General features: G+C 35.4%; 1 protein-coding gene across 2 annotated transcripts in view; it reads right to left on the bottom strand.

The window, feature by feature from the left end:
- Positions 1-27,772, bottom strand: part of CCDC141 (coiled-coil domain containing 141) — a 97,724-nt gene that overhangs the window by 46,907 nt on the left and 23,045 nt on the right. For both annotated transcript variants that reach the window (XM_056349453.1, XM_056349452.1), the window contains exons 4-8: positions 25,851-25,959; positions 24,724-24,977; positions 16,575-16,694; positions 9,276-9,470; positions 821-993 (exon numbers count right to left, since the gene is read on the bottom strand). In XM_056349453.1, the coding sequence (XP_056205428.1) occupies positions 821-993; positions 9,276-9,470; positions 16,575-16,694; positions 24,724-24,977; positions 25,851-25,959 (851 nt within the window). The remainder of the gene's footprint in view (positions 1-820; positions 994-9,275; positions 9,471-16,574; positions 16,695-24,723; positions 24,978-25,850; positions 25,960-27,772) is intronic.

The raw sequence follows: 27,772 nt of genomic DNA, 5'->3' as shown, positions 1-27,772 counted from the left end.
AATCTTAACTAGACTTTCATTTGCTGTGTTGAAGTAAAGCTATTTAAGGTTCAGGAATAATTAAGGACATAAGTATGTAATGGGAAAGTAGAGCTAAGCTGACCACTAGCCAGCTACCAGCCATGGTCCTCTGCTCTGTCTTTGAAGTAGAACTCAGTAATATAAACAGTCTTCATTCTTATTGCACCAGACCTGAAAAGTAGGAGATATCAAGCCACTAGGACTGATTCTAAACTAAATCATGCTTTCTATCAGTGTGAAAATCATACCTCTGGAGTACACCATTACTGTTATTAACAAAAGCTTTGGAAGAAAAAAAAGTTGCTTCATGAATTTAAACTACTAATAAGTGGAAAAACTTCCATATTTTCTGCACTTGGCTTAACACCTGTATTTTTGTCTTGCATCACATCACATTATAATCGCTATAATGCTGACTTTCAAAAAGGTCTAAAAGGATTACAGGGGGCAGCAGGGAGTGTTCATAGCCACTGATAACTTCATTTTCATTTACATACATTTACTTTTCCAAAATGTTTAACTAAACCATTGGTTCTGAACATTGCCCTAACATATGTATTCCATTGTTTGACACCACTCTGACAAGTAGCATGTAGTATTCCTAAAGATATTTGTTAAAGAGATTGGTTTGCATAAATAGCAACACTTAAGTATGGCAGAAACTTTGAGTTTCAGGTCATTTAAATGCACTTAGTTAACTACAGCAGTTCTAAATGCTGTCTGATTTTAACTAGTAGAGTTATAAAGCAACAGGTAGATATGGAGAAATGCAGTAGATACGGAAAAATGGAGGGAATACCTGTGAGAATCTGCTTTATTAACTAAAGTTTGTCCCTTTTGCAAGGTAGTGGCTGTGCAACCTTTAATTGCTTCCTGTAATTCCTCATACTTCATTGTCAAGACAGGCAAACGTAAGCCTTCTGAATTAAAGATTTTAAGGTAAGACTCAATACCTTCAAGATCATCAAGTACCTGCGGGGAAAAAAAACCAAACAACTGTTTTCAGTATTTCTATTTAAAATGTGCATGTATATTCTTTTGCATAGATGAACAATAGACATTTAATATTTAACAGTTCTTCAGAAATTAAAAGCAAATTTTAATTTGGGGCCTGGTACTGACTTTGCAGGTCACAGAAGACCACAGGTGTAATTAAAAGAAGTTAATATAAGTATGGGCATGCAAAATTATGATTACTCTTTGAATTTAAAACTATTCAATTTTTTCAGCAATTGTCAGGCTAATTTGACATACTGAAGCAGAACCAAAATAACAAGAGTAATACAGCACATCAGCACTCAAAGTTTTATTGAAGCACCCTCTTTTAAAGAGTTTTACCAAAATAATTCTTTTATCTAATGTTTCTATATATTATATAGAACTATATTTCCAACAAGTAAATTATATTTTATCATTTTATTTAATAAGTAAATTAATTTTTATTAAAAAGGTAGGTTTTAATTTTACACATATGCAGCTTTGGTTTTGTTATACCTATTCTCAGTTTGCCTTTACTGTAAACACAAGTTTCTCATTCAAATGACAGAAAAAAGTGACAGAAGTACTCTAAAAATACTTTTAGATAGAGTAAGAACAACATTGCAATATTCCATTATTAAAGTCAGTTAATACTAATATCAGTAAAATAGAAACATGCCCAAACATAATGTGCATAATTGGCATCATAGCAGTAGCACCTTATTCTTTTCACATATTTTTTTGTTGCTCTCAACACCAGAAAAACATGAAATCTAAATAAGGCAAATTGGTAGACTATCTAATAACATTGATTTCTCATTGAATGCATGCATTTATGAAACAAATTAAAAATATAAAGCCTATAACATGGATTACTCTCTATACATATTTTTAAAAGGAAATCAACTGTTTGTACAACACCAATCAAACTTGTGTTCTGACTCTGCACATCTCTATATATACTCTAAGCTTTAGTTCAGTGAATAACTTTTCAGACTTACAATCTGAAAATAAATTGCTCTTGAAGCCTCAATTCATCACTGAAGAATTTTGAGAGACAACAAAACCAGAAATACCCTAAAATACTATCTTTAATTATGTCAAGTTTAAAATTATTACATCAGAAGAGCACAAGAACATGAAGATAGACTACATTTAACTTTAAATAATTTTGCAAGGTTTTACATTCATAAAAAGTTGAAAAGTGAATATTCAATTAGATTGTCAGGGTACAATATGCTCCAGCTTGCTATAGTGTATTACAAATGAACCAAGAACTCAGCAGGTGAGAATGAACTATATTGCTGACTCAAAAGAGCAAGGAGAAATGCCTGAACTCTCTCCAACACTGAAATCTACACAAAAGAAATTAGGCAAAACAAAGAAAAGAAGATGAGTAAAAGTAATTCAACTTCTATACAAAATGTATTATAAAAGCACAGGCATACTGTTTTGTTGTCTCTGCCAGGTTATTATTCCTTGCAGAATAAAGGATTCAGCATTTTTTACAAATGCTCCATTGGAGAAGGAGTGTAAATGAGGGTACAGAGAAAGGATTTTTCCTAAAACATGAAATCCTTTTAGTCATCACTTAGTGTAAAAAAGGCCATAAACTTCAGATCAAAACAGGAATTACAATTATTTTTGGAAACTCATAGATCCATGGACTTATGTGAATCTCAAAACATTTTTTTTCTGTAAATAGAGGCCATTCACATGAATGCAGGAACTAAGTGAAGTGTATTTGTGTAATAGCTTCCGTATAACAAATTCTATTCTTCAGGACCATACTTAAGAATATTTAATTAAAGAGCCATAGGAAATTTGTAAGTGTTCAAGAATGATTATGCACTTACAAGCATTTCAGGAGTTAACCACTCAACCAGACCTATCACAATAAGTATTACTAGTTAGCATATTTAACTAGGTAAGTAGCATATGTAAGAACATGTTTTGAGTCTTGCTAAAAAGCAACTGGGAAATTTAAAATTAATAAAGCAAAAAGGTATATGTTAGACTTATCAAACAACAACATGAGCAGAATGGCCACTCAACAAGAATCTATTTAGAAGAGAACCAGCATGGGGGGGAATAATAAAAGAAAATATCAGGTTTTCTATGCAGCTTCTCTTCCTAAATATGTCTGACTGCTTTGCACATTCATCAATCTGCACCTTTAAGGATGACAGACAACTTTCTTGGGTTGCACCGCCTGCATTCTCAGTGCTGTTGCTATTTGGATCAATTAAGGCTGCTAGCATGAGCAAAGATTTAGATTTCTCATGTTCAATTTCAGTTACAAGTAGGAAGCCTGGTTACAGCAAGATATTATCTGTATTGACTTTTTCCATAGCTGCTGCTGCAGTCACTGGTAGTTAATATACCCTTCCTATTATGCTCAGCATAGCAGTACCAGGCACTAAATTCAGACTTTCAAGAGCTCAACCAAATCAACATTAAACAATCCATGTAAAGCCACCTTTCTACTTCTATCTCAGACTCTTTTCAAGAATTAGCATATGTGTGTATCTCCGGTTATTGAGGGTTTTTTTAATAGCATAAGTATATTATGGCATAGACAACAGAATATGAGGAGGAAAGATCACATCTATACTCAACTGTGGTACCAGAGCACAAATTAAATTATATGTTTATAGAAATTGTATCACTTGATCTATCAGCTGATAATGCAAATCACTTTGCAACTTATATTCACAAGTTAAAGATGCAGGGGAGTTATAATTACTGATCTAAATGCTTAACACTAATGACAATTCCTTTTCATTTCAGCATGGAAGATTAGTAGGGAAAAACAATAGTGATGCTAGACAACCTTACAAGCTGTAATTAAAATGAACACCAACATGCTGAAGATAGCACAGGCATAATTCTTATGAGCAGAAATAACCTCTTTCCTGAGTCATTTTGGGTATTTCCCGCTATTAAAAACCACTTTGTAATAAATCCAAATTTCATTCAAAAAGGGTATTAATTTTTCTCTCTAAATTTAATGCTAGTGGTTGCCTTGACTGTTCTTCATGATTGGGATCCATTTTAAGTAATTTTTTAAAAAGCAACAAAAAGCATGCAATGCACTTTTCCGAGTCTGTTTGGTTTTGTGGTTGTGTACATACAGAATGTGAATGGTGAATTTTGTTATGTTTTTGGTTTTTTTTTTCCCACTTCAGTTCTTTGATTTTGCTTCAGTTGTATTTTAGTTCAGTCTGTCTTCCTCATACACGTATAATTTTGAGATCTTTTCAAGGAAATAAAGGATGTAATCCCTCCATACATACCCTGCTTTTCTATTGTCATCTGACTCTGTATAGTTATCTTGCTTTCAAAGTCCTGTGCCTGTTCAATATTTTCTGTGTAGTCCCTTATGCTTTATTAATTAGCAAGATCAACAGAAAGTAAAGGATTTTTCAGCAAGGCTTCTACAGAGCAACATGGACCTCTATTTATTTATTTTTGCCAATACTGATTGTTAGCACCACAAAATCAGTAACAATATACACAAACCTGAAAACTCCATTAGCAAGAAAAAGAGTCTAGAAGGTTAAGCAAAGTAAGTTTCACTGGATCATGCAAAGATGTGTACTCCAAGCCCCACAGATCCATGCAAAGAATGCCCCACCTCTAAGTCCCTCCTGTATATTTACTTTAAAGCTAGTTCTATCTATACTATCTTGAATGATTTTTAATTTTGCAATGGCACATTGGAGGAACAAAGATCTCAGCATCTAAAATAGTTAGAAGAAAGTATGTATGTCCTGGAGTTCAAAAGCAAAAGGTGGATTTTGAAGTAACTTATGCGCCAAAGTACAAGATACTCCACAGCTAACTAAAAATGTGAGCCTGCAAATATACTGAACTCAGTAAATTTATTTATTTACTTAAAGCTATCCAAGTGAATGTTTTCAACATTTTGCCATGCCAAAGCAATCTCAGACTTCCACATTATCATTTCCCAAGAATTATCAGAGGATAGGTACACAGGGATCCCCCTGCAGAAAGTAAAATGGAAGGTAATTACACAGACATAGAAATGGATTGATATTTAAAAGAAAGCTTAGCGAGGAACATACACGAGTACAGAAGAGCCAAGGAGTTTACAAACAGGCAGAAAAATATTGCTTATTGCAGCCAAACATATAAAAGAATGCATCCAAACGTACACCAGAACTTAAGAGCACAAAGACAATGTAAGTGCTATACTTCTGTGTTTATATTTTCCTGAATTAATTAAGAATTAAAATTACGATGAGATACAAAGACCTAAAAGGGGTTCTCTTCTAGTTAGTTCAAAACACCTGATACTCTATTTCGCTTTTTTGCCCTTTACATGTAAAGAAAGTCCAGAGGTTCAGGTATACCCTGAGGACAACTTAAAATGTCTCTCTTCTGAACTATAGTAACCATAGTGTTTTGTTCACTTGTACACATAATAGGTATGATGGCATGCTGTGGAGGCACACCTGAGCTAGTGCTTTCTTCAGCAGGTACTTCCACAGAGTATTCTGAAAAGATGCTACCTTTGCTTTCAAAGCAATAGACCTCTATTTGCGTAACTCCTTATCCAAACTAGAAGGGGGTTGACTAAGCCACAGTATTAACGCTGTTTCCATTAGCCCTCTCAGATTCCTCAATATAAGTGAAATCAAGAAAAAGCAGGTTTATTGGAGAAAAAAAAAAAATCTCACTTCACTGCAAGTAATTTCAAAACGAAGTATTAAAAAAAAATAAAAATCCAAGGAATATATATGGTACAGGTTTAAAGACAAATGTGATTACAGCCCCACCTGGTGCTCAAAACAAAAATTAGTGCAGGCCAAGTCTTAAGGTTGTTTTTGCAGCAGGTATAATAGAGCTATGAATGTTGTTGAAGCTATCCTTGGAAATTTTCTGTTTTTAAAACTTCTACAAACAACGTGCAAACAATATACTTTAAAAAAAAAACACACAGAAAGAACACTTGGTCTTTGGACACCTTAAAATGTAAACTTTGCTGTCTAGCCTTCTAAATAAAAGGTTTTAGGAAAAAAAGTTTGTGTTACTAATACTACTTAATGTATGCGCCCTTGAAGAACAGGCTTGTTGTAAAACAGAAACAAGAGATTCCACATTTTAAGTCTGGTATTTAACGTTGAGGTATTTCTTTTCAATGGAAAACTTTCAGATGTAGCATCTTATTTTCGAATTATCAAAGACTTAAAACTCAATGGGACAACTTCAGACAGCAGAATCTAAGTTCCTAATTTTTTAAAAAGCACAGAAACACTTGCCGCCTTTAACTTCAGTGTAACATGCAGCTGGTCAGCACCAGTCGCTAAAGATCTAATGTTTCAAAAGCTTTGTACCCCAAATCAAGGCAACAAAACTCAGAACCCATCTTTTACATAAAAGACAGCTCTCTGATCTGATAGCACAGACCTGGAAAAGGCTTGAGTAAGTTCTCTACTGACATCAAGGACTGATGAGATAGAACACAAGAATTAAGCAAAAACCCCTCTAACTCAAATAAATTTCCTTTAACAAATTGTTGTGTATTAATACTAGAATGCAGTAACAGAACTTACTTTTATTATATGGTAAACCAAACAGATTACTAAATTACTTCTTGCTTTAACTAAATAATATCATCCAGCTTGCGTTATGAAAAATTTAATAAAACTGGTAAATTGTTCCAATAACTAATTCTGTCACTGTTTAAAAAGTATGTTCTATTACTAGTCAGAATCTGGCACTTTGACATCTGTCTGTGGATTTTGTTGTCTGATAGATGAAAAAGTCATACGCTATTAAAATTTCCTTGCCCATACAGGTGTTTATAGATTGTCTGTCTTCATCACCTAATACTCTTACATAAAAAAAAAATATTGCAAGCAGAAAAATACCAGCAATCAATCCACAGTACCCCACCAAAGGTCTTCTGTTGATAAAAATCCCTACTTGTTTTCCCATTTAAAGGCTTAAAACACATTTGGCTCTGAATTGGTTTAAAGTGGCTTAAGGATTTTGTATTATTCACTTTCACCATCAAGACATGAAATAGCAGCAATATAACTTCACAGAAGTCTGTTGTAACACTATTTCCACCTTTATGGATCCTTATTTAGTCTTCTCATAAAAGCCTATTATTAACCTGACATATCAATAGATTTGAACTAATGCTATTAAATTCCCTCAATTCTTCATTAATGAACTCTTTTATCAGCTGTTCCCATGAGTTTGCCCAACCCTGATTTTAGGTTGAAAATTTTAAATTAACTGTGTCATTCTCCTCCCACCTCAAAAGTCTAACATTTTTGGGGAAAATTCAAAGTTCTCAATATTTTTACAGCACTACTTCTTAAGATGGGAAAAATCTTCCTATTCAACTTATTTTTCACCTCTCCAATGAGTTTGTAGAAGACAGCACAAGTTAGTGCCAAATTAGTATCCAAACAGGGGTTTGATTTTTATTATATGGGCACACATCCACTACAAACTGGATTATAACCATTTTGCTTATAGCAGGGAAAAATGTTCAAAGGGACATTTAATTTTTAGAAAGACTAATTCCAAATTCACTCTAGTGTCTTGAAAGAGAAAGGCTCAGAAACAATACAAATGAATACACTTCCAGTAACCGGCCTATAAATATTTTAGATTCAACTGGGAGCACTTTACAGCAAAAAATATATACTGGATTCCTGAAGATTCATTTTGTTTCCACATAAGTGTACGCTTTCACTGTTTTAATTCTACTTGACTGAATGTGGCTGAATCTCAAGTCATTTCCATTATGCCTATCATTCCATTACTATTTCCTTCTACATGCATTTCCTTGGCTGTGCTGTACTCCCATATACCAAATTTTTTTCAGTCTTTTTATTTCTATATTTTTTACTTGAACAGTAAGTTTTACAACATTTGTTTACTGAAAACCTACTAAAATTCCCCATTGAATCAGTTTAATTTAAAAAATCATGATATATTTTTAACTACAATTAAGTGCTACCCTGTAACATCATAGACTTTGAAAAAGAATCTTAAGATCTTAGGCCTTCAGCCAGTAAAGATATAAGAAGTAATCTAACTCACATACAACTGCATGATGACTAGCCTAATAAAATTTCAGACAATGACTGAAGAAAAATGATTCCGTAGTTTTGGTTTGGGACAGGGATTGAAGAGAAAGTCTACAAGAATATTATTTTCATGCTCACATTAGAGTCCATGAAAAAAAGAAAAATGATGAATGGAATTCTTGAAAGCACATTAAAGTGTTCAAGTATGATAAACAGCTTATATTCTAGAACAAAGTATCATAAGTAGGATGTAACAAAAACTAATGACAAAATTTATGAAAATAATTTTTACGAGTAGTCATTACTGAACTTGATGTTAAGAAAAGGTAAAAATTCCATTTTAAAAGATTACTTTCTTTGGTTATCAATGATTTATCCATTTTCATCACATAAGATTAGGAAGAGACAGAAAATTAAACAGACATGCTAGTCAAGACTGCTTGTACCCAAACACAATCCACAAAAAACAATGTATAGAATTCAACAGACAGGTAGGCCCCCTGTTAGCCTTCTCCTGTGAAAGCTCAAGAATCTAATTCGGAATCTGAATCACTGCTTCTCCACATAAGCACATCACTGATGAAAATTATTACCTACACATTAGCTTGCTGACCTCAGTGTAGGTGTGAGCTTTAAGTCATCATTTGTGCTGTAACTAAGGGAGTTTTGTGCTTTTTTAATGGGCCGCTTTGGTGTTACATCATGTCTAGACCATGTAGTATATGTTGTACCCAATATGAGGAATTGTATACTGTCCTTGATTTTTCTCATGTCCGATTATTAATTAGCCCCTCTGGAGACCACTGCAACTATAGGCATTGTTTCTGGTATCCATACTAGCGTGTAACAGTTTGGGTATTTTAGAGCAGCTCCTGTGTCTTCATGCAGCATTACACCATCATGACACAGCCCGTGATCTTAGAAGTACAATTTTCAACAGGGTATTTCCCAAATACCTTAGTTTGGAAACTGAGTGCTCTTATCAATATACTTTTTAAAAATAAATGGTTTTTTTAAATGCATTTTCCATTTTGGATAGAAGTTTGAGGCAAAAAGTCATATTAAAGAGTAATCAGATTTGTAATTTTCTGTTCCAAATTGTTTAGCAAGCTCTGTTTGCATAATCCCACATACATCAGCACTCTAGAACACACTCACAGCTGTATTATCAGGTTATTATTACAGACTTGGCTTCTTACCAACCTTGCCAGCAGTATGAAAAAAGTCATTGGCCTCTTGTAGCAGGGCTTTCCTTTCTTCCATATGGAAGCGTGCTTCTTCACGCAACAGACAGATTTTCTGATTTGAAAGCTTCAGATGTTCTTTTTCTGTATAGTCTTCTGAAAGCAAGATGTTAAGTGCTTCAGCTTCCAGCTGCTCCACAGTGGAATTCCATTCCTAACAGAAAAAATTCCATTTTAATCAACTGCACATAAAAATTTCACATACCTGCACAATAACAATGTAAATACTGGAAAACATGTATCGTTTTATCATCACTTAAAACAGTATTTCTACTAGGAGGGATTTCTAAGCAAATTACATTTTTAGTGACAGAGTTTTCAGCAGTGGCATTCCACAGCTTCAGAGACAGAAGTAGGAGTGTGTCTGCTGGGAAAAAGTGTTCTGGATAAGATAAAGACAAGAAACTTCTACGGGGTAAGACCATACTCCCATGACACACAGTCCCTTAAGTCAAACGATTTAACCAGGAACAAATTAAAACATTGCCTAGATAATACCGGCTTCCAGTGAGACAAATTCTGCTGAAAGCTGGACATCAATTAAATCAAATTACTCTCCCTTACAGTGAGGTGTGCTATCATCCTTCACACTCTCCAATGTGCATCTTCCCTGATTTGCTACACAAAAACACAAGTCCATGCAAAGCACATCTCTGCCTTTTTTGACCATGAGCTTCTCTAGTGGCAGTGACAGGTAGAAAAGCTGCTTTAAAAGGGAACATCACACTTCAGAATTTCAAGCCACAGTCAGAAACATTACTGACACTTAATTGAGCTAGGTGCTTAAAAATTAAGGTGCTTTAAAATGGATTCAGTTGGAATGGAATCCGTACAAGTTTGCATACAGCTATTTTGTCTACATTGCACCACTCAGAAGACTATTTAGCTGATCAGAACTGATTGTCTATTTGACTCCTGTTTCTTTTTTCAACTATTCATACTGAACTGACTTGTGCTTCTAGTGTACTGACCCAATTTATCTATCAAATTTAGAGACAAAACCTTCATGACAAAACTTTTCTCCTTATTCTTTTTTACTTGTTATAAACGCTATTCAGTCCCACCATCTTTAGGTTATTAAAGAGGTACCAAAAGGTGTATCAGACAAGATATCCCAAATGGAACAGAGCTTTAAGAATCAAGAAAAAACCCACCATTTCATCTCTTTCTGTCTTGCAACTACTGCTTCGGTGTTTTGTTGCTTCTTTGGTTTTGCTGTGTTTTTATAGAAAAAACTATAAATCAGTAAAACTATTGCATAGTGTACTTTATCCCTGCTGTGCCTGTCAACACTTAAAATTTGTGCCACATTATGCTCTTCAAAACAAAAGGAGCATCTGATACTATACTGCGATTTCCCACGTCTTAGGTAGCATATTTCCTCCAATTTTTCTGGTAATGGAAGGAATAAGAGAAGAACCTTTCTGAAATTAATTTAGCATATCCTTCCACAGATTTTTACTAAATGTCTGGTAAATCAGAAAAATATTTTAAAACAACAGATTTTTTTTTCCCTTAAAACACTCTGAAGTGTTCATATGGTGCAATAAGACTACAGGGTAGGTTCTTTTATTTTCAGTATGCTTAAACAACATTAGCTTCACATTTGTTGTTTCTTTTCAGTGAAATTACTGCTAATGGAAGATGCTCTTTTGGAAGTTTTCCCAAAGGAAGTAATCTGGTTATTCTCAGATCTTTCACAAAACCAGCAACAATTCTAATTCCCTCACAGTGTCCCACCATGCTGCTTTATCCTTCTGTGAAGTACAATCAGCAGGAATAGACCTATTTTGGTCTGTGTAGTTCACTGCATTTCTTTTCTGGCATCGTCTACTACTGCAACAAAAATGGTACGGGAAAAACACTTTTTCAAAAAGATCAGCAACTTGTTTCATAAAAACCCTTCCACCAGATGCAGTTATCTCTCCCTCCCTATTGGTATGGACTAGATCTGGACGAACAACTAACAAGTGAGACACCTTCTACAATTCCCAACATACCCACTGCCCAACATAACCAAGCTGAAATGGTATGTGGCAATTCCAATGGAAAGGATTAATTTCCTTGTTTCGTTCTAGATTAAATTGAACAGTTCAGGAAAAAGTTCCAGCACTATTCACAGGACAGTGAAAAACACACATCAAAACGGAAAACATACATTCAGACCATGACTGTATGTTCTTGCCTTGAACTTTGGATTCATTCCTGCAGCTTCACAGCATATGAACTCAAACTGAAACACAGAGTATTGACATGGGTAACAAAAGTAATTTAAAAATATCAACAAACCCATGGGAATAAGGAATATGATACCTGATGTAATGTTGATACATAGCAATGCAGCAGTCTCAATATTGTTTATTATATAAAAATACCTTTAACCTTCTAAAAAATTACTACCAATGTATATTAAGTGATGAACCTTTCTGTTTGGATTAGTCTGTGGTACTAACTGCTGCAAGTTATAACAGAGACAAATATTTTAGCTAAGTTGAGGGAAAAAAGATGCAAATTTTATATGATAAATGGGACAAGCAAATTTTCATTACATTAAAACTGATTAAAAAAAAATTAAAGCTTATTTAGGTACTAAGTAAGCTTTCTGAGGAAGAAAAATTTTAAAAAGATGTCACACTAAGAAGCATAAAAGAACGGCTAACACCTTCACTGAAGTAGTAGAAATGTCTCAGATTACAGACTTATTTGATCAGCATCCTATTTCTGTGCAATGCAACATATACTTCATCTTGAAAATCTAATAATAGGGAAAGGAAAATTATGACAATTCTGCTGAGTTTGTAAGTCATTCTTCCACTGGGGCGACTATTCTTTACCTTTCTGCCACCTAAGCAGCTAGAAAAATCTATAGATCTGCATTAATGCCGCCTTCAGCTTTTTCACATTAAATCTGCTTTTGCTTTTAACTTTTATTACACTATTACCAATTAAAACACACACACACACAAGGAAAAAAAAAAGAAAAAAGCCCCAAAAGCCAGCATAAAATAATTCAACAGTGTTAACATTTTTCAACCTGATTCTAAGTAGTTTGGTAAGAAAGGTAATTCCATATATTTCAACAAGTTTAGCTTTGTTTCATTTTGAAAAAGAAAGATATGTCAGAACCCCAGGATTCCATTGACAACTGTGTTCTGGTTATACTTCAATACATCTGCACTATTTGCTACAAAGATGAAAATCTGGCTCACTCATACTGACCCCTCCTTTGCTTCCATAGGGGAGCCCTTAGGAAAACCCTTCTCAGAGATTTTTCTCCAGTTCACCTCTTCCACAAAGAAGCACCTGAAGATCAAATGACCAAATGCTGCGAACTATTATTTCCCTGTATGCTAGTAAAAAATACTGTTGTTTTAGAGTATCCTACAGTGACATTGCACCAATTCCCAAGAAAGCACGCAAGAAAAAAAAAACCACCCAAACCCATACAAGTATTCCTTGAGGATCTGAACTGGACACTTCCAGTGTAATAGTGAAATACAGAGATTAATCTGGAGCACAATAAAAGCAATTTTTCCCAATATTTTTTATTTTTTCTATTACTGATAAACAGCTATAGCAAAATCTTTCTGGAATTTTTGTTTTATTTTGCATACAAATTAAAATAATGACCACTTCTGAGATGTGGATGCAATAATCTTCAGCCTGTACTTTTAATTAACTGAAACCCTGCACTGTATTACTTAATGCACAATTCCCCTTTCATAAAATCCTGTCTTTGTTTCTCTGTCCTAAGTAATTATCAGAAAGAATGAGGATTTTGAGGGTAATTACAGTCTGCTGCACTATATTTGTTCCTTTTTACCTGAAGAATTTATCTTGGGAAAAAATAGTAAGGATGTCTCTCCACACACACAGTTTAATTGGCTATTTATGAATGTGTAGACCCTGACATCCAGTTGTATCAGCACCACAGTGTCATCACCTTCCAATACTTGCAGCTGGAATGACTGGTACCAAATGCATTCCATGGTCAGATTCCAACCAAAATTTCACTTAAATTTAAACATATAGATGTTAATGAGAATTAGAAAACAACACTGCAGCTGGGAGCTTTTAACTTGGACTAATAATAATTAACCAAAAAGAGGCAAAAGAATGCAGCTGAATACGTGCATCCTCATTTTGTTGTCATAAGCTATTTGTATAATAATTAAAAATAATATTTTATGCAAGAATGAAAGATGCATATTTAAATGTAACAGGAAAGGAAATTGTCTATAGTTAGCTAAGAAGCAGATACAGAAAACCAAAAGTGTTCTGAATTGTTTTAGTGCATCATAATGTGTAAATTATAATTATAGGAGTCAAGGCTAAATTCTAAGAAAATAGCTCAACTTTGAAATGATTTCCTGTAAGAGAATTTCACTGTAACAACACTCATACATCTGTTTGGTACAGGGTGCCCAACAGCAGCTTTCACATGATCTTAAAGCACAAGTTAAACTCTGCCTCATTCATACTGAGGAAAGTTTCTTTTCTTAACTTTTCACACAAGCTCAAAAAAACAATTCATTATAATAATTTATATTTTAAAATATTCCATGAATGTTACAACCTTGCATTCTCTTTAAGGGTATTAAATGTAGTTAGACTCATTCGCTATCCCATTTTGATCATTACTTGGTTCAATTTTCTATAAAATAGCTAGCAACAATTTTAATGTCAGCTATCTATTTGTAAGGAAAAGTTTCTACACATAAAAAGCCTACACTTTCCATCAACAGCACACACAAATTCAGTGGAAAAAATCTTTGTCAGTTTTTTCTGTCCTTCAGCCTTCTACATGTTAAATGCACACAATCTGTCAGTCAGTCCTGAAGGGAACACAAGGCCTGCTAATACCTCGGCTATTCATTTTGTCAAGAAATGCATGTGAATTCCTCTGACCTATTAAAGACACATTGTATTGTGCATGCCTATACTCAATGTGACTCCTTAGCTCATGTAACTATCCTTACTTCTCCTCTCAGTAGTCTTGCTTTCACTATGCCATTTGGCCGAGGGAAATGAGCTCTTTCGAGGTTCCTTAATCAATCAAGTATTTTTCAAGAGTATTAAAACTGATGAAGTAAAATTATTGTGGCTTTAAGTAAATCTTGAACATTTTCTGCCTTCAAAAATCTCCAGCACAAGCCTGAAAAAAACCCATGCTGCTAGTAAGAATCGCAGAAGGCTAAAGGTAAGATGCTCTAAATCATAATTTACATGGATACGTAAGCAAAAATTTTAATGCTAATAACTTTTAAATGACTTTAAGAAGAAAAAATCAATTCAGTAAGATGATATGAATGACCTTTTACGTAACGTATGGGAGAAGAATTGCTAGATGAAACTGTAATAAGTATTATCGCTGTAAATTAGTTTATGGATGCTCAACCATGAAAAAGTTTATTATACAAAATGAAAATGCATACTTTTCTCCTTTCTGCACTTGCAGCATCATTTCCAATTCAGACAGCAAATTACAAGAATAGCCTTTCAACGTGGAATGTGGAGAAGATTATGATCGTTTGGCTAGTTCTAAAATTCAGCAATACTTTAGGACATCTCAAATACTTTTGTGGGTCCTTATTTCTCTGGAAACACTCCCCATCTTACTCTTGCACTGTCCTGCTTTTCCTGCGCCAAAGGTCTGTTCAGACTTTGCAGCAGAATTTAATTTTTCCTAGTCATCATCTGGTGAGGCCGCACCTCAAATGACGTGTTCAGTTTTGGGTCCCTCACTTCAAAACAGACATTGAGGTGCTGGAGTGTACCCAAAGAAAGGCAACAAAGCTGGTGAAGGATCTAGATCACAAGTCTTATGAGGAGTGGCTGGGGGAACTGAAGTTTAGTCTGGAGAAAAGGAGGCTCAGGGAGGGCGGCGTGACACCTCATCACTTTCTACAACTTCCAGCAAGGTGGCTGTAGGCAGGTCAGGGTCGGTCTCTTCTCCCAGGTGACAAGCAACAAGACAAGAGGAAACATCCTCAAGTTGCACCAGAGGAGGTTTAGATTGGATGTTAGGAAGAATTTCTTCACTGAAAGGGTGGTCGAGCACTGGAACAGGCTGCCCAAGGAGGTGGTGGAATCACCATCCCTGGAGGTGTTTAAAAAACACATAGATGTGGTACTTAGCAACATGGTTTAGTGATGGACTTGGCAGTCCTGGCTTAACAGTCAGACTTGATGATCTTGAAGGTCTTTCCCAACCTAAATGATTCTGTGATTCCATGATCCCGAGGTGAAGAAAGTATGTTTTCTGACATGCTGCTTGCAGCAGCATCAGAAATATTACTGTATTCTGCTTACATGACAACCCTGAAGCAGTAAGCTGTAAATTATGCAAACAGGCAAACGTGACATTCAACTACAGAGCTTACAAAGAACTATAACTGAACAATCACACGCATATTAGTCGCTATCGCACAATAGCCTTTAAAAATGCATTTGTTTTATTGGAATGTTTTTTGGATGAAAAAGGCCTGCTTTTTCATCTGGGTTATCCAAATGCAATTGCTTGAAAATGATACAGAGAGCAATAATCCTGACCAGGCAAAAGCACTTACCTGTTGATACCACAACTGAGGTATCTAAAAAAAGGTTCTAAATATATGTAATTTACACCATATAAATATTATTTTTTTTATATCAAGATTTTCTTTAATCCCATTTGGTTTTATGAGGGAAGATAACAGCATATTCTGTGGAAACTGATATTCACAATGAAAATATATTTTCAATTACTTTTATTCTCAAGAAATAAATGGGCAGATACCTCCTCCAATCATGTACACATGTCAGTGACAATAAATTATGGTAGAAGTGGCTGGCTTTTCATCCTTTAGAAACATTAAAATTTGGAAATATTCTAATAAAATTGCTTCTCTATTTTTTGCAGCATGGTTTAATATGTAAACTACCAGTCTGGAACTTGAACACTAAATTGAAAAACCAACAAAACAACATCAAGGATTATTCTGAGCACTAAATTGAAAAACCAGCAGAACAACATCAAGGTTTACTCTTCTTTTACCTTATAAATAGTTTTTAAAGTTTTAAATGAGAAAACCAGAGAAACATGGAGGCCTGCATCAAAAGTAGTAAAATGAAAAAAATATCATTTATACATACAGAAATATATATCCTATGTGAACATACCAGGTATATACTCCTATATGTGCTTATAAAATGCCCTATTTCGCATATTGCTACTCATTTTTAAAAACAGCTTCACCAATCAATTCTTATTTCTTACTTTCAATTTTATTTCCATTTCTTCAAGCTCTTGAAGTAACTCTTCATTTTCCAATAGAGATGAGCCTAAGTTTTGCTTGTGAAAATAATCTCTGATGTTCTTCTTATACCAAGATATTACCTAAATAAATAATAAAAATAAATCAGTCAGTGAAAAATTTGAATCGACTGTCCATTCTTTAAACATGTACAAGACAGCTGTACTGTAAACAGTTTTCTACAAAGAAGCCATAATTTTCATTTTCATTTTTCAGGCCTAATGATCATTCTTTTATTCAAATGTTTGCATTTGTATTATTTGAATGCTAATAAATGCAGAAGGAAAGGACTGTGGTCAAAACAAACACGTTCTGGAATATATATAACAAAATAGACACAAATGTATTCATCAAGTATGACCAAATCATAAATTAACACAGTAAAAAAACCCAGACAACCAAGTTATATTTCACAACAGTCACAGACAGAATAAACACATCTTATAACCCATAACACAAAGATATTGCACATTTTCCCTAGAATAAAAAAATATCCCTTTGCGTACAGTAAGACTATCAAAATGAGTACTTTTGCTAGAATGCCAAAAAAAAACCAAACAAACCAAAAAAGACTAAATGAGCGTTATGACCTAATGGAACCTCTCCATCCCTGGCTTGAAAAACCCAGTTAAGCTACTGAAATAACATTATGTGGAATAAGCTTTATTACATATTAGTAGACTTTAGCAAGTATGTACAGCAAACATATGCCATATACAGGTATATCTTCTAAATTGCACAAAACAAGTTGCATTTATTTCTGCTTGATTCACAGTAGGTACCTCTCACTTTGTAAACAGCACACGGCAGGAATTCCTGAATGAAACTTTGCATTTTAAAATAGTAGTCAGAATGAGTTATTAGTATGAAGGAGACTTCCTCCAATCATTTCAGTCTGGAAGATCACTACTGTACATAAATCATATATGGCATACTAAGAACTACTTCATACTCTACATAGTACAGATTTTAATAGCACACTACGGAATTTTTTGTTTCATCTGCTCACAGAGAAGCTATTTTCAATGCATTTAAGCAATTCAAAAAATGAAAGAGCCTTTAAAATATGTTGGAAACATTTTCAGTTACAAATAAAAAATTGGGCATATTATTTCAAGAGTTCTATTGAACTCGGGAAGTAAACAAATTATTTTACTACCAAGCTGTTGTTTCTTGAGCATATTCCAGATGTGTACGTACTCACTGAAACATTTTTCCTGGAAGCATATCTTCACAGAACATTTATTATAGGTCCACCAAAATGCAATTTAATGAAATGGACAATGAAAACTGTGCTAAAAGAGAAAGAAAAATTTCTGTGTAATTTAGGACTGTTATCTGTATCGTGTATCTGCCTAGCCAAACAAACCAGTATTTCTGTAATGCTAGGCAGAAGAAGTAGTTATTCTTCAACCCTGTTATAGTATTCACCCCTTTACCACTTGGCAATGTTTCCTTCTACTACAGTGACTTTAGTAAGTAAGCTTCCACCACAGTTACTACCTCTGAGTGATTTGTGCTAACTTAGTTTTTAATCAAGAGCTGGGAATATTTAACTGCTTTTTAAGAAAGAAACCCACAGAATCTTACTTCCAGTGATTTTGGTGGAGCGATAGGGAAAGGGAAAGGTTAATATACCTGTATCAAAGAGACAGTGGTTTTCCTTGCTTGGTTGAAATCTAAAAATCACTCCTGTTATTCAAAAATTACGATTATATCATTCATTTACAGCAATTAACTGCTCTGCTTGCAATGAATAATCCATATCAGAAATCAAGGCTCTTCAATATTTTTCTCAGGTTGTTAAACTGCTCATTTTGCACTAATTATGCTCCAGGTGGTTTTTATGCTTATGGTTTTCCACTGCCTTCCCACATTTCCGACTGACAATTCAGGAGAAGCATGTTTTTCAACAAATGGGAGGTGGGAGGAGGCAGCAAGCCAACAGCTTAGCTTGCCTTGTTGTGATGGGCTGGCCTTGGCCAGCTGCCAGCCACCCACCCAGCCACCCTCTTCGCTCTTCCTTCTTCACAGAACAGGGTACGGAAAAATGAAAAACCTTGTGGGTTGACAAAGACCAGGAGATTGCTTTAGCGGTTACCATCCCAGGTGAAACAGGCTCAAATTGGGGAAAATGAAATTAATTTATTGCCAATTATACATTTGGGGAGAAATAAAGACAAAAACTAAGCCACCTTCCTTTTACCTAGCCCTTTTCTTCAGGCTCAGTTTCACTCCTTCATTCCCACCTCCTCTACCTACTCTCCCTCACTGACTAACAGTTTCCCTTAGTCACTCCTTCCTCACACCTTTCCCCGAGTCCAGCACAGGCTCTCCCAGGGGTGTAGTTTCTGTCAGGATGCCCTGCTCCAGCATGGGTTCTCTCTGGCCACACTTCCTTCGGGAGCTATCCCAACTGCTCCAGTGTGGACTCCTCCATGAGCTGCTGTGTAAATACCCGCACTGACGCAGCCCTTTCCACAGGCTGCAGGGAAAGGCCTGCTGTGGTGCGCTCTCTTCCAAAACTTCCATGGGCTGCCGGAGAATACCTGTTCCAGCACCTAAAGCAGCTCCCTCCCCCACCTTCTTCACTGACCACAGAATTGTTTCCTATTCTTCCCCCTCCCCATGTCTGCGCTGTGTTTTACCTTTTCCTCAATGCGTTTTACCAGAGGCACCACACCAGCTCTGCTGAGGGGCTCAGCTGTGCCCTACGGCGCGGCTGTTGTGAAGCTGGATGGAACTGGCTGTGTCCAGTGCCTGGAGCCCGCCCGCGCCTGCAAGAGCCGGGAGCCCGCCCGCGGGAATTTTCAGCGGTAGGGCAGTTGTGGCAGCACCAGTTCAAAGTTCGTATACAAATACGTTGCCCTGGGCTCCACCAAACCTCTGGAACAAGCTGACAGTAACATAAGACTAGAGAGAGAAGGAGCAAATACAGCAGAGAAATTAAGAAGTAATAAGCTTTTCTTTCTAGAAATTATTCCCACTAGGAAAAAATGATTTTTCACACCCTTTCTTCCTGCATGTATTAAAACACACATACTTAGATGCCAGAAATTAAGGCTGAGCTTACCTCAGGCCGTTTGCATTTGAGCAGCCCAAGCTACCGAGTTTGACACACTGAGCTGCAGGATGAGGTGCCCACAAGTAATTTCTCTACTGCATCCACAATAAGATTACCTCATTAAATACCAGACAGGTGTTTGGTTTTGGTTTTTTTCATTACAATAATTACTGTATTTGAGTGGCTGATGCTTTACTATCTTAAACCTCAATATTTTTATCATCAGGATCTGAAGGCGGCAGCATGACAACACAGATCCACATTGGTTCACCTTGGGGACATTTCAGTCTCCTCATGAGAATACTGCCTAAGCCCTTCCCTAATCCTCAGTGCATTCATCTTCACAATACTGCTAGTGAAGCATCCCTGTCTAATTCCATAAATAGCAAGTTAGGGCAAAATGGGACTGTAGACACATAGTTAAAGAAATATACAGCACTTCAGTTAAAAGTCTGGGCTTTAGTGATTTCTCTACAATCAACTACAGCCTTATAAAGAAGAGAAATTATAAAAATATTTTTTTATGGAAAAACAACCAAATATCAGTATTGCATTGTCCCAGAGTGGCTGCTACTGACTTGTTACACCATGTTTGTGAAGGACTGTAAAAAGACCCTGGAAATTTAAAAAAAAAAAAAAAACAACAAACCAAAACAAAGCAAACAAAAACCAAACCAAAACAAAAACCACAAAACCACACCAACAAAAGAAACCCACCAAAACAAAACACAATAAAAACACCAAACACCACTAAATGTTATGTATACCAGTCAACAAAAGCATTGCACTTTCCAATGTACTGGAATAGTCTTTTTCATTTGTGAAGTTCCTTGCCTATGTAGATGAAAGCACTGTGTGCTTTTTTTTTTTTTTTTCTCCTTTTTTAAAGAAATGGCTTTGTTTACACAATGTTCCCAAATGCAGAAGTTATTTAGAATATTAGCTAATGAGAGTAATCATTTCAATTTTGAAGGAAACATTTCCAAATGTGAAATACTAATACCAAGTAATCCATGTAGGTGCATGCGTACTTTAACAAGAATACATATAGTTTTAGGAAAGATTATGACTGACCAACAATGGAATGAGATTGACAGGATATCAGAAACTCATTTGGTTTCAAGGTGTGGGGCTTTTTTTACATAGGATGAAAGTGTGGGAATCCTGTGAGGTTGGCCCATATATGCAAGAGTAGTAAAAGGAACTAAGTCATCTGTCTGGAGAAACAGGAGATCAGACATCTGAAAATACACAAAAGGAGAAGCATTGACCATAATTAAGACAGTGGCAAAATCACTGCTAAGCTCACTGGCACCGTGATTGCACCAGGAGTAGCTATCAGAGAGGCAATCTTAAACTAATCTGCCCATAGAGTTTTGAATAACTTAAATCCATGTAGGTCTAAATGCCTTAGCACTCATTGTATATAAATATAAAACATGGGGGTTATATTTATGAAAAAAGCCTTTGCAGAATGTACTGGAGCCAGACATGAAGTCAAAGCTTCACAGGGGAACCTTATACAACGTTTTGGTGATTCAGGTAGTTTTATGCATGAGATTACAATCTTCAGATTTGTCTCCAAACTGAGATAAACTCAATGTTTTCATTCTTGCTAGCAGTAACAACATTAGCTGAGTACAGCTATTGGAAAAAATAATCAACAAAGAGCACACCACCAGTAGGTGTAGTCCATGTTTAGACAATTCTCTCCACGTTAGCTGCTGCTATGGATTTCTCCTCATATATGTGCATTTACACATTTGGATCTGCAGATCCTCGTTATCAGATGTTAAAATGAAATCTCCATTTTTCATAATAGAAATTTGCTTTCAAGCAAAGAAACAACAAAACCTTTCCATAACCTACCATACAGAAATTCCTCTAGGCAAGTAAGATCATAAATCTATCAATTTTCTGCGTAAAGGTTACAAGCAAAGAAGAACGTCCTGCATTTTTTGGGGTGGAATACGATGACATCTGTTGGTTCACTGAGCTGTACTTCTTGATTTTTTATGTCAATTAAATTACTTTTAATAACAATTAAATAAAAAAGGGAACTGTGACATAACAAGATACTTTGTTCCCCATATATCTGTCCAGATAGCAAACGTGGGTGTACTCACCTGTCCCCTGAGTTTTACTCAGCTCTTATCTCTGCCCTTGAAGTGACCAAGCAGCATGAATAATTTTAATTGTCTCGTATATGCATGATTGGATCGATTAAGAAAAATTACTTTCATAAATCTTCTTCCAACGATAACTAATTACGCACAAAATAGGCCAATCTACCTCTGATTTTCATTAATGAAAGAGAGTATCAGAAAATATGATGCTGAGATTTCCATAAGGGAAGGTCAGATAACCTTCTCTAAATATAAAATAAGTATACTTTCACACATTGAAAATACGAACAAAGAAACATTACATGTTGCAATCATGACTATCAGATCATCACATTCCAATTAGAGATCAAAGGAAGGTGCTGCATTTTTAGCTCTTCATAACCTGGTAATAGCTAGTGAACTTTACAGCTGCTTGCCTTTTCTTTTAAAAAAGCAACCCACAGATCATGCAGCCTTCTGCATTACATAATTATGACTAGCAAAACAGACAATACAAAGAGCAAAAATCCACTCTTAGATTTTCACACAAGCAGAGCTCATTTCCAGTACTTTACTTTCTCTGTATACCCTGAACTCCCATTAAATGTCAGTGGGAGTTCATTATGCTGTCCTTGCATGTGTAACACCATTAGATGTCAGGAAGACTTCAATTCATGTATGTGAGATTGGAATATTATTTTTCAGATGTGCTGCGAGGCTTAGAGTTTGATTTCTGTCATCACTCAGAAATATATGCATAATGTGTTAGAGGCCAGAGAAAAATTTTACATGAAGTCTCTAAAAGTTAATTTTCCAATGTTTATGTTTACATGTGAATATATTTTTTGTCCATGATGCATGCAAATTGTCTATAAATGTACAAATTGTACATTATACCAGGTTTGACTCCAATGCAGATACTAAACAAGTATATTCTGATAAACATGATTTTTAAGTCTTTGAATTTGCCACTCTGTGTGTATACCAGCCTCAAACTGGATGCAGGTATGAACTAACAGGTAGTTAAATACTGGTCACTCTCTTCAGATCATCAGGAAACTTGCCAGTAGAAAACAGTTTCTGTACTTACTCTAATGTGAGTAAGTACTCTTACCTGAGAGGAGATGGAAACAAACACCCCAAAAATTCCCTGCACAGTGTTTTCAATCCCACCTTAACAGAAGGTGAATTCTAGCTGGTTACTCCCAAATATTTATTCCTTATGTGATGAGGATAAGTAGAATTCCCCAGTAAATTTTATGAAATCGTGACATTTATCATCTCAGGCAATGTGATTTTTATTTGGTTTAATTTTTTTTTTTTTTTTAAAGTATGCTTGGCTCCAAAAAGGAGTGCACATATTTATCCCCTACTCTTCAAAAGCAAGGTATTTACAAAATATTTCCATTTTGAATGTTCGTTTATGTTTGTATACTATGGAATAACGCTACCATGATCAGGTAATTGTAGTAGCATCTAACACTTTTTAATGTAGAGAAAAGATCGTTGTTCTAGATTAAATAGGACATATTTCCAATATAGTGAGTTAGGGTGACACTGAAAGTTCAGTTGTAGCTGTTGTATTTTTATTAAAATACATTCTATTGAAACAACATTTCTTTTTGAGGATCTTTCTTTTATGGTATGGCTATGTGGTGATACTAAAAAAAAATCGAAACATAACAGCAGCAATAATATAATGTCTAAACAAGTACTAGGTGGTTTCTAATGGTTTACACAAAAACTAACACAGCCTCCTATACCATAGCTCCTGTTTTTCATTACTTTTATCAGCTACTATTTTGTAACTACTGAGATTACGACACTTGTGTAAGATCATACTAGTTTTATCTGGGTTTGGTTTTTCTATATAATCATTAAATAAGTGATTCTTGCTCTGTTTCTGGCAGCCACTGATATTGAATGCTCCAAAAGTAAGGCTGTTGGCTTCCTTGGAAACCTCAACAATTTTGTTGTCTCCAAGCAAAATTAGAGAGTTGTGCTTGTCGAATACGGTGTTTCTCATCTTAAACAACCTCACAGGCAAAGTTAGTGCCTGCAGGATAGACTACCAGTAACAGTTTCTAACATTTTCCTCTGATAGAGGGGGAAACTATTTTGGAGGCAAAGAATGAAACTTAAAAGGTTTCACAATCAGGACTGTACTGTCATAGGTCCATACAAAATTTTTGCCTATTTACAAAACTCTGAAAATAATTCAGCTTTAGTCTTGTTAGACTCTGGCAGTTAAATTTGCTTAGGTTCCTCCTTCTCAGCATAGTTAATATCCGAAGAGGCAGAGAGTCTGAATTGCAGAAGTTTCTCTGATAATGTGGAGCATAAAGAGGTAAAAGTTTTCTGATCCGAATACTGGGAGATGAGGAATGAAAAGGAAAAAGACCAGTAGGACTGGAAAGAGGAAGAGAAAGCATAAGACTTAAATATTTAAAGACCTAAGCTCTGAAAGGACATAAAGAACAAAAGTCAAGGACTTTGCATCATAAGTCAGAAGTCATGATGTATCTTCAATACACACCAACTGGTTAACTATGCCATACCTTCCCTTTAATTGACTTTTCCAGAAACAGCCTGCTGCAGATGCAATTGCTATTACCAGTTACACATAGCTCATGTGGCTAGAGGTTTATTTGTGCTGGGAATTCAATTTAAAATCTAGTTTAGTTTGAAGCACCACATTTGATAACTGGGAGGGATCCATGGAAATAGTGTTTTTGAAGACAGAGAAGTTACATTAAAATAAATTATGAAGATGTTATAGCTACAAAGTGAAATATTCAAAAGCTAGAGTCTCAAACAGAATTGGACCAGGGTTATATTGGCCTAATATATAAATTTAAGCTCCTATTCTTTAATAGTCTCTACTGTAAAACAATTGCCAGATTATTTTTTTACTGTGACTTCCTTTAATATTATGTGTCTTACCTGGTTCTCTTGTTGGTGCCACAAACAAATTTGCAGAACCTGCTCCAGTCCTTGGCGCTGATGTTTAAGAAATCTGTCCAGTTGCCGTCTCCTGTCTTGTAGCATTTCAAGAAGATTGTCAATTTTCAAGCAGCTGCTGTGGGCTCCCTGCATCAGCTCCGGATTTGCATTTGGCCCCTCACATTTGAATTCTTCTATGAATTCAGTTAGCTCTTGGCTTTTGTTTAAAAGTGCAAGTGACTTTTCCAAAAGCTCTGTAAGAACAGAATTTCATAGGGAAAAAACCAATGTGTTTTGTAATTCTAGCGACGTATTTCAAATACTACCTATTATATAAGTATTTTTAAAACTACCTATATATTTGCATTTTTGAGCATAACGTATTTTAATGCATTGCATGAACAGATTATAAATACTTATTTTAGAAGGTACATATCCTAAGATGTTTCTGTTTGGACAGCGTTTAAATCAACCTACAAAGGTATAACAGTGTAGACACGTACATATATGTACCACTTTAATGACCTACTAGTCCAGTGTCTGTTACAGCTCTTTAAAGCCACATAGTACAAAATCTACTGAACAGACAACAATCAATTTTTATAGGTCTTTCAAACGAAAAGGGAAAAATTTTAGGTACTGAATGAAGGAAAAAGGGGACCCAAGCCAGAATAAGAAGCAGGGTAGGCACAAAGAAAAGTGTAAGAAAGGAATATTTGCAAGGAGGTGCTAGTGAAGCAACCAACAACAGGCAGCAAACAGCTGAAACATTCATATTCCCAGCTGAGTACGTGTACTGGTAACTCAAGGCAAAGCACCCTAAACCTCCATCTTTCATATGGAGCACCTAGGGAAAATGCAGAAGCGGATTACCTCCACTTCTCCAGTCACCAAGAGCTAACAAGTGACTTTAGTTTCCATGAGCTCACTGCAACAAGCCTAGTTCAAAAGCAGGAGTTTCTTGTCTTTCAGGAGGCCTGATAAAGAGTTATTTCACCGTTATATTTTTCCAAATAGAACACTTGTTCTAATATTATCTTTTTAAAATACACACAGGAAAAGTAAAATCATCCTTCAAGGATTCAGCACAAAATCACAAACCATCAGGAGTAGAATACTGTTTGTACCTTTTGTGTGATGCTCTTGTTGCAGAAGGAGTTTTCTCAGGGAGTCAATATTGTCAAACTCCTGGGTGTTTTTCACAAAATCTTCAACTTGGTCAATTTTAACAGCAAACTGCATTAAGAAAACAAAGGGTGGGAAGAAGCACAGTACGATTTCCTTCTGCAGAACTCCATCATAATCTCTATTATAGCGAAAGTTCATAAGAATTTGTAAGTTCTTGGAAAAAAGCATTTTTAGTGACTGCTAGATACAGATGCTTTGTGGCTTCTATGCATCTTCTGGTTTTTGAGGTTCTCATTGACAGAAGGAACCCAAATTTCAATTGACATACCCTGTAATTACAGTTTGTCACTTTATGTATCAGCTTTCCTACATAGCCTTCAGACCCACTGAAAATAAATTCTTAGGAAAGAATCTGTTAATTTCAGTGCCTTCAGGAAAATCATTTAACATGAATGAAGCCTTTAACTTCTTCCTTCCCAGAACTTCTTTCTAATGTTAAAGTATTGAAGTAAAAAACCCCAAACATTTAAGGGCAACATAGACAGAGATGCAACTTCAAAGCAATCTTGTGAAGGCAGAAATGAGTAGCAAATTTAAGCTAACTAATATTGCAGTAAAACACAGTAATTAATTATAGTGGGGAAACAGCATGTCTGTAATGAAGACTGAAGTTAGTTTACTCTTTTACAGCTCATTTTTCCATGGGTTCCGTATTTTAAATATTGAAACATGCTATGTTTTAAGGAGATCTGGACTGAATTTGGTAATCTGCTGAAAGTGTTAAAACTAAGATTGGGATTGTTTATTTGGCTTCCACCTTTGCAGGAACAATTCCAAGTATGAGTAGCTTAGATACACTTTAGACATATTCTGCATCTTAGCCAATCTTTATAAATTATACTGCTTCATTCCAAGATTGAAGAAACCAGTAGAGTTCAAACTTGTGTTTTGGTATAAGCAAAGATGTTGAAACCTATGGTGAAATTAAGGAAGAAGAAAAGCAAGCACTCTGCTTTTTTTTTTCTTTTCTGTTGTTCCAATTTTTCTCCACTTGACCTGCATGCTATAAAATAAATCCATTAGGTATCAATATTTGAGATTTCAGTTTTGATTTTCACTAAATACTATTCCTGAGATAAGTTTTGTGTTTTATCACAGTACAAAAAAGATGTCCATAAGCACAAGCTGTCATTTAAAGGAAAGCCTTTCTATAAGGAGTTTGAGCAACTCCTATTTAAATAGTTATTGCAATTCTTCCTCCCTTCTATACGTAACGGGCGCGATCTATGCTGTGCTATGCTGCTGCATTTTGTTTATATGATATAATCCTGTTCAGCTAACCGCTTATGGATTTAGGCTGCACTAGGTCAACTCTTGGTAGTACAGAATTTATCACAGTGATACTTATACCAGCTCTTACTAATTTCTTTGTATAATACACATTGCCAGGACACAATAATTAGTAGATTGTTGATCTTGGAGGTTTTAGGACAGTTAGCAGTAGAATGGTTGCCTCTGTAACTTATAGGTAGCACTGGGCTGTTGTAGAAACTAAATTATTAATAATTCAGGGAGAATTAATAAACTCTTCAAAGCTCCAGGGATGTGGGGAGATTTGAATATGAGGCTACACAGAGAGAGCACACACCTGCAGTGCATGGAATCCCTCTCTGCTTTAGCTCCCTGTGTATCAGTGAGTTAGAGTAAGAGATACAGAGAAATGGGCAAACAGGGTAAGACACACTGAAATCTGTCTCTGGGCTCACACAATTGTCCTTATGTGCACATCTGCACATGGAAGTCTCAGGTGAAGGACTGGCAAGTTAGACTAATGTTTAGTTTGCATAATTACAATAGCTGTATGGATATTTTGGTGTAAAACCTTCAGTGGCCAATCTTCAGTAAGCATTAGTGAAGGCAT

This window comes from Falco biarmicus, chromosome 8 (assembly GCF_023638135.1).
Source record: "Falco biarmicus isolate bFalBia1 chromosome 8, bFalBia1.pri, whole genome shotgun sequence".
Classification (NCBI taxonomy): Eukaryota; Metazoa; Chordata; class Aves; order Falconiformes; family Falconidae; genus Falco; species Falco biarmicus.
Note: the sequence above shows the minus strand (reverse complement) of the source record. Positions and strands in the feature narration are given on the sequence as shown.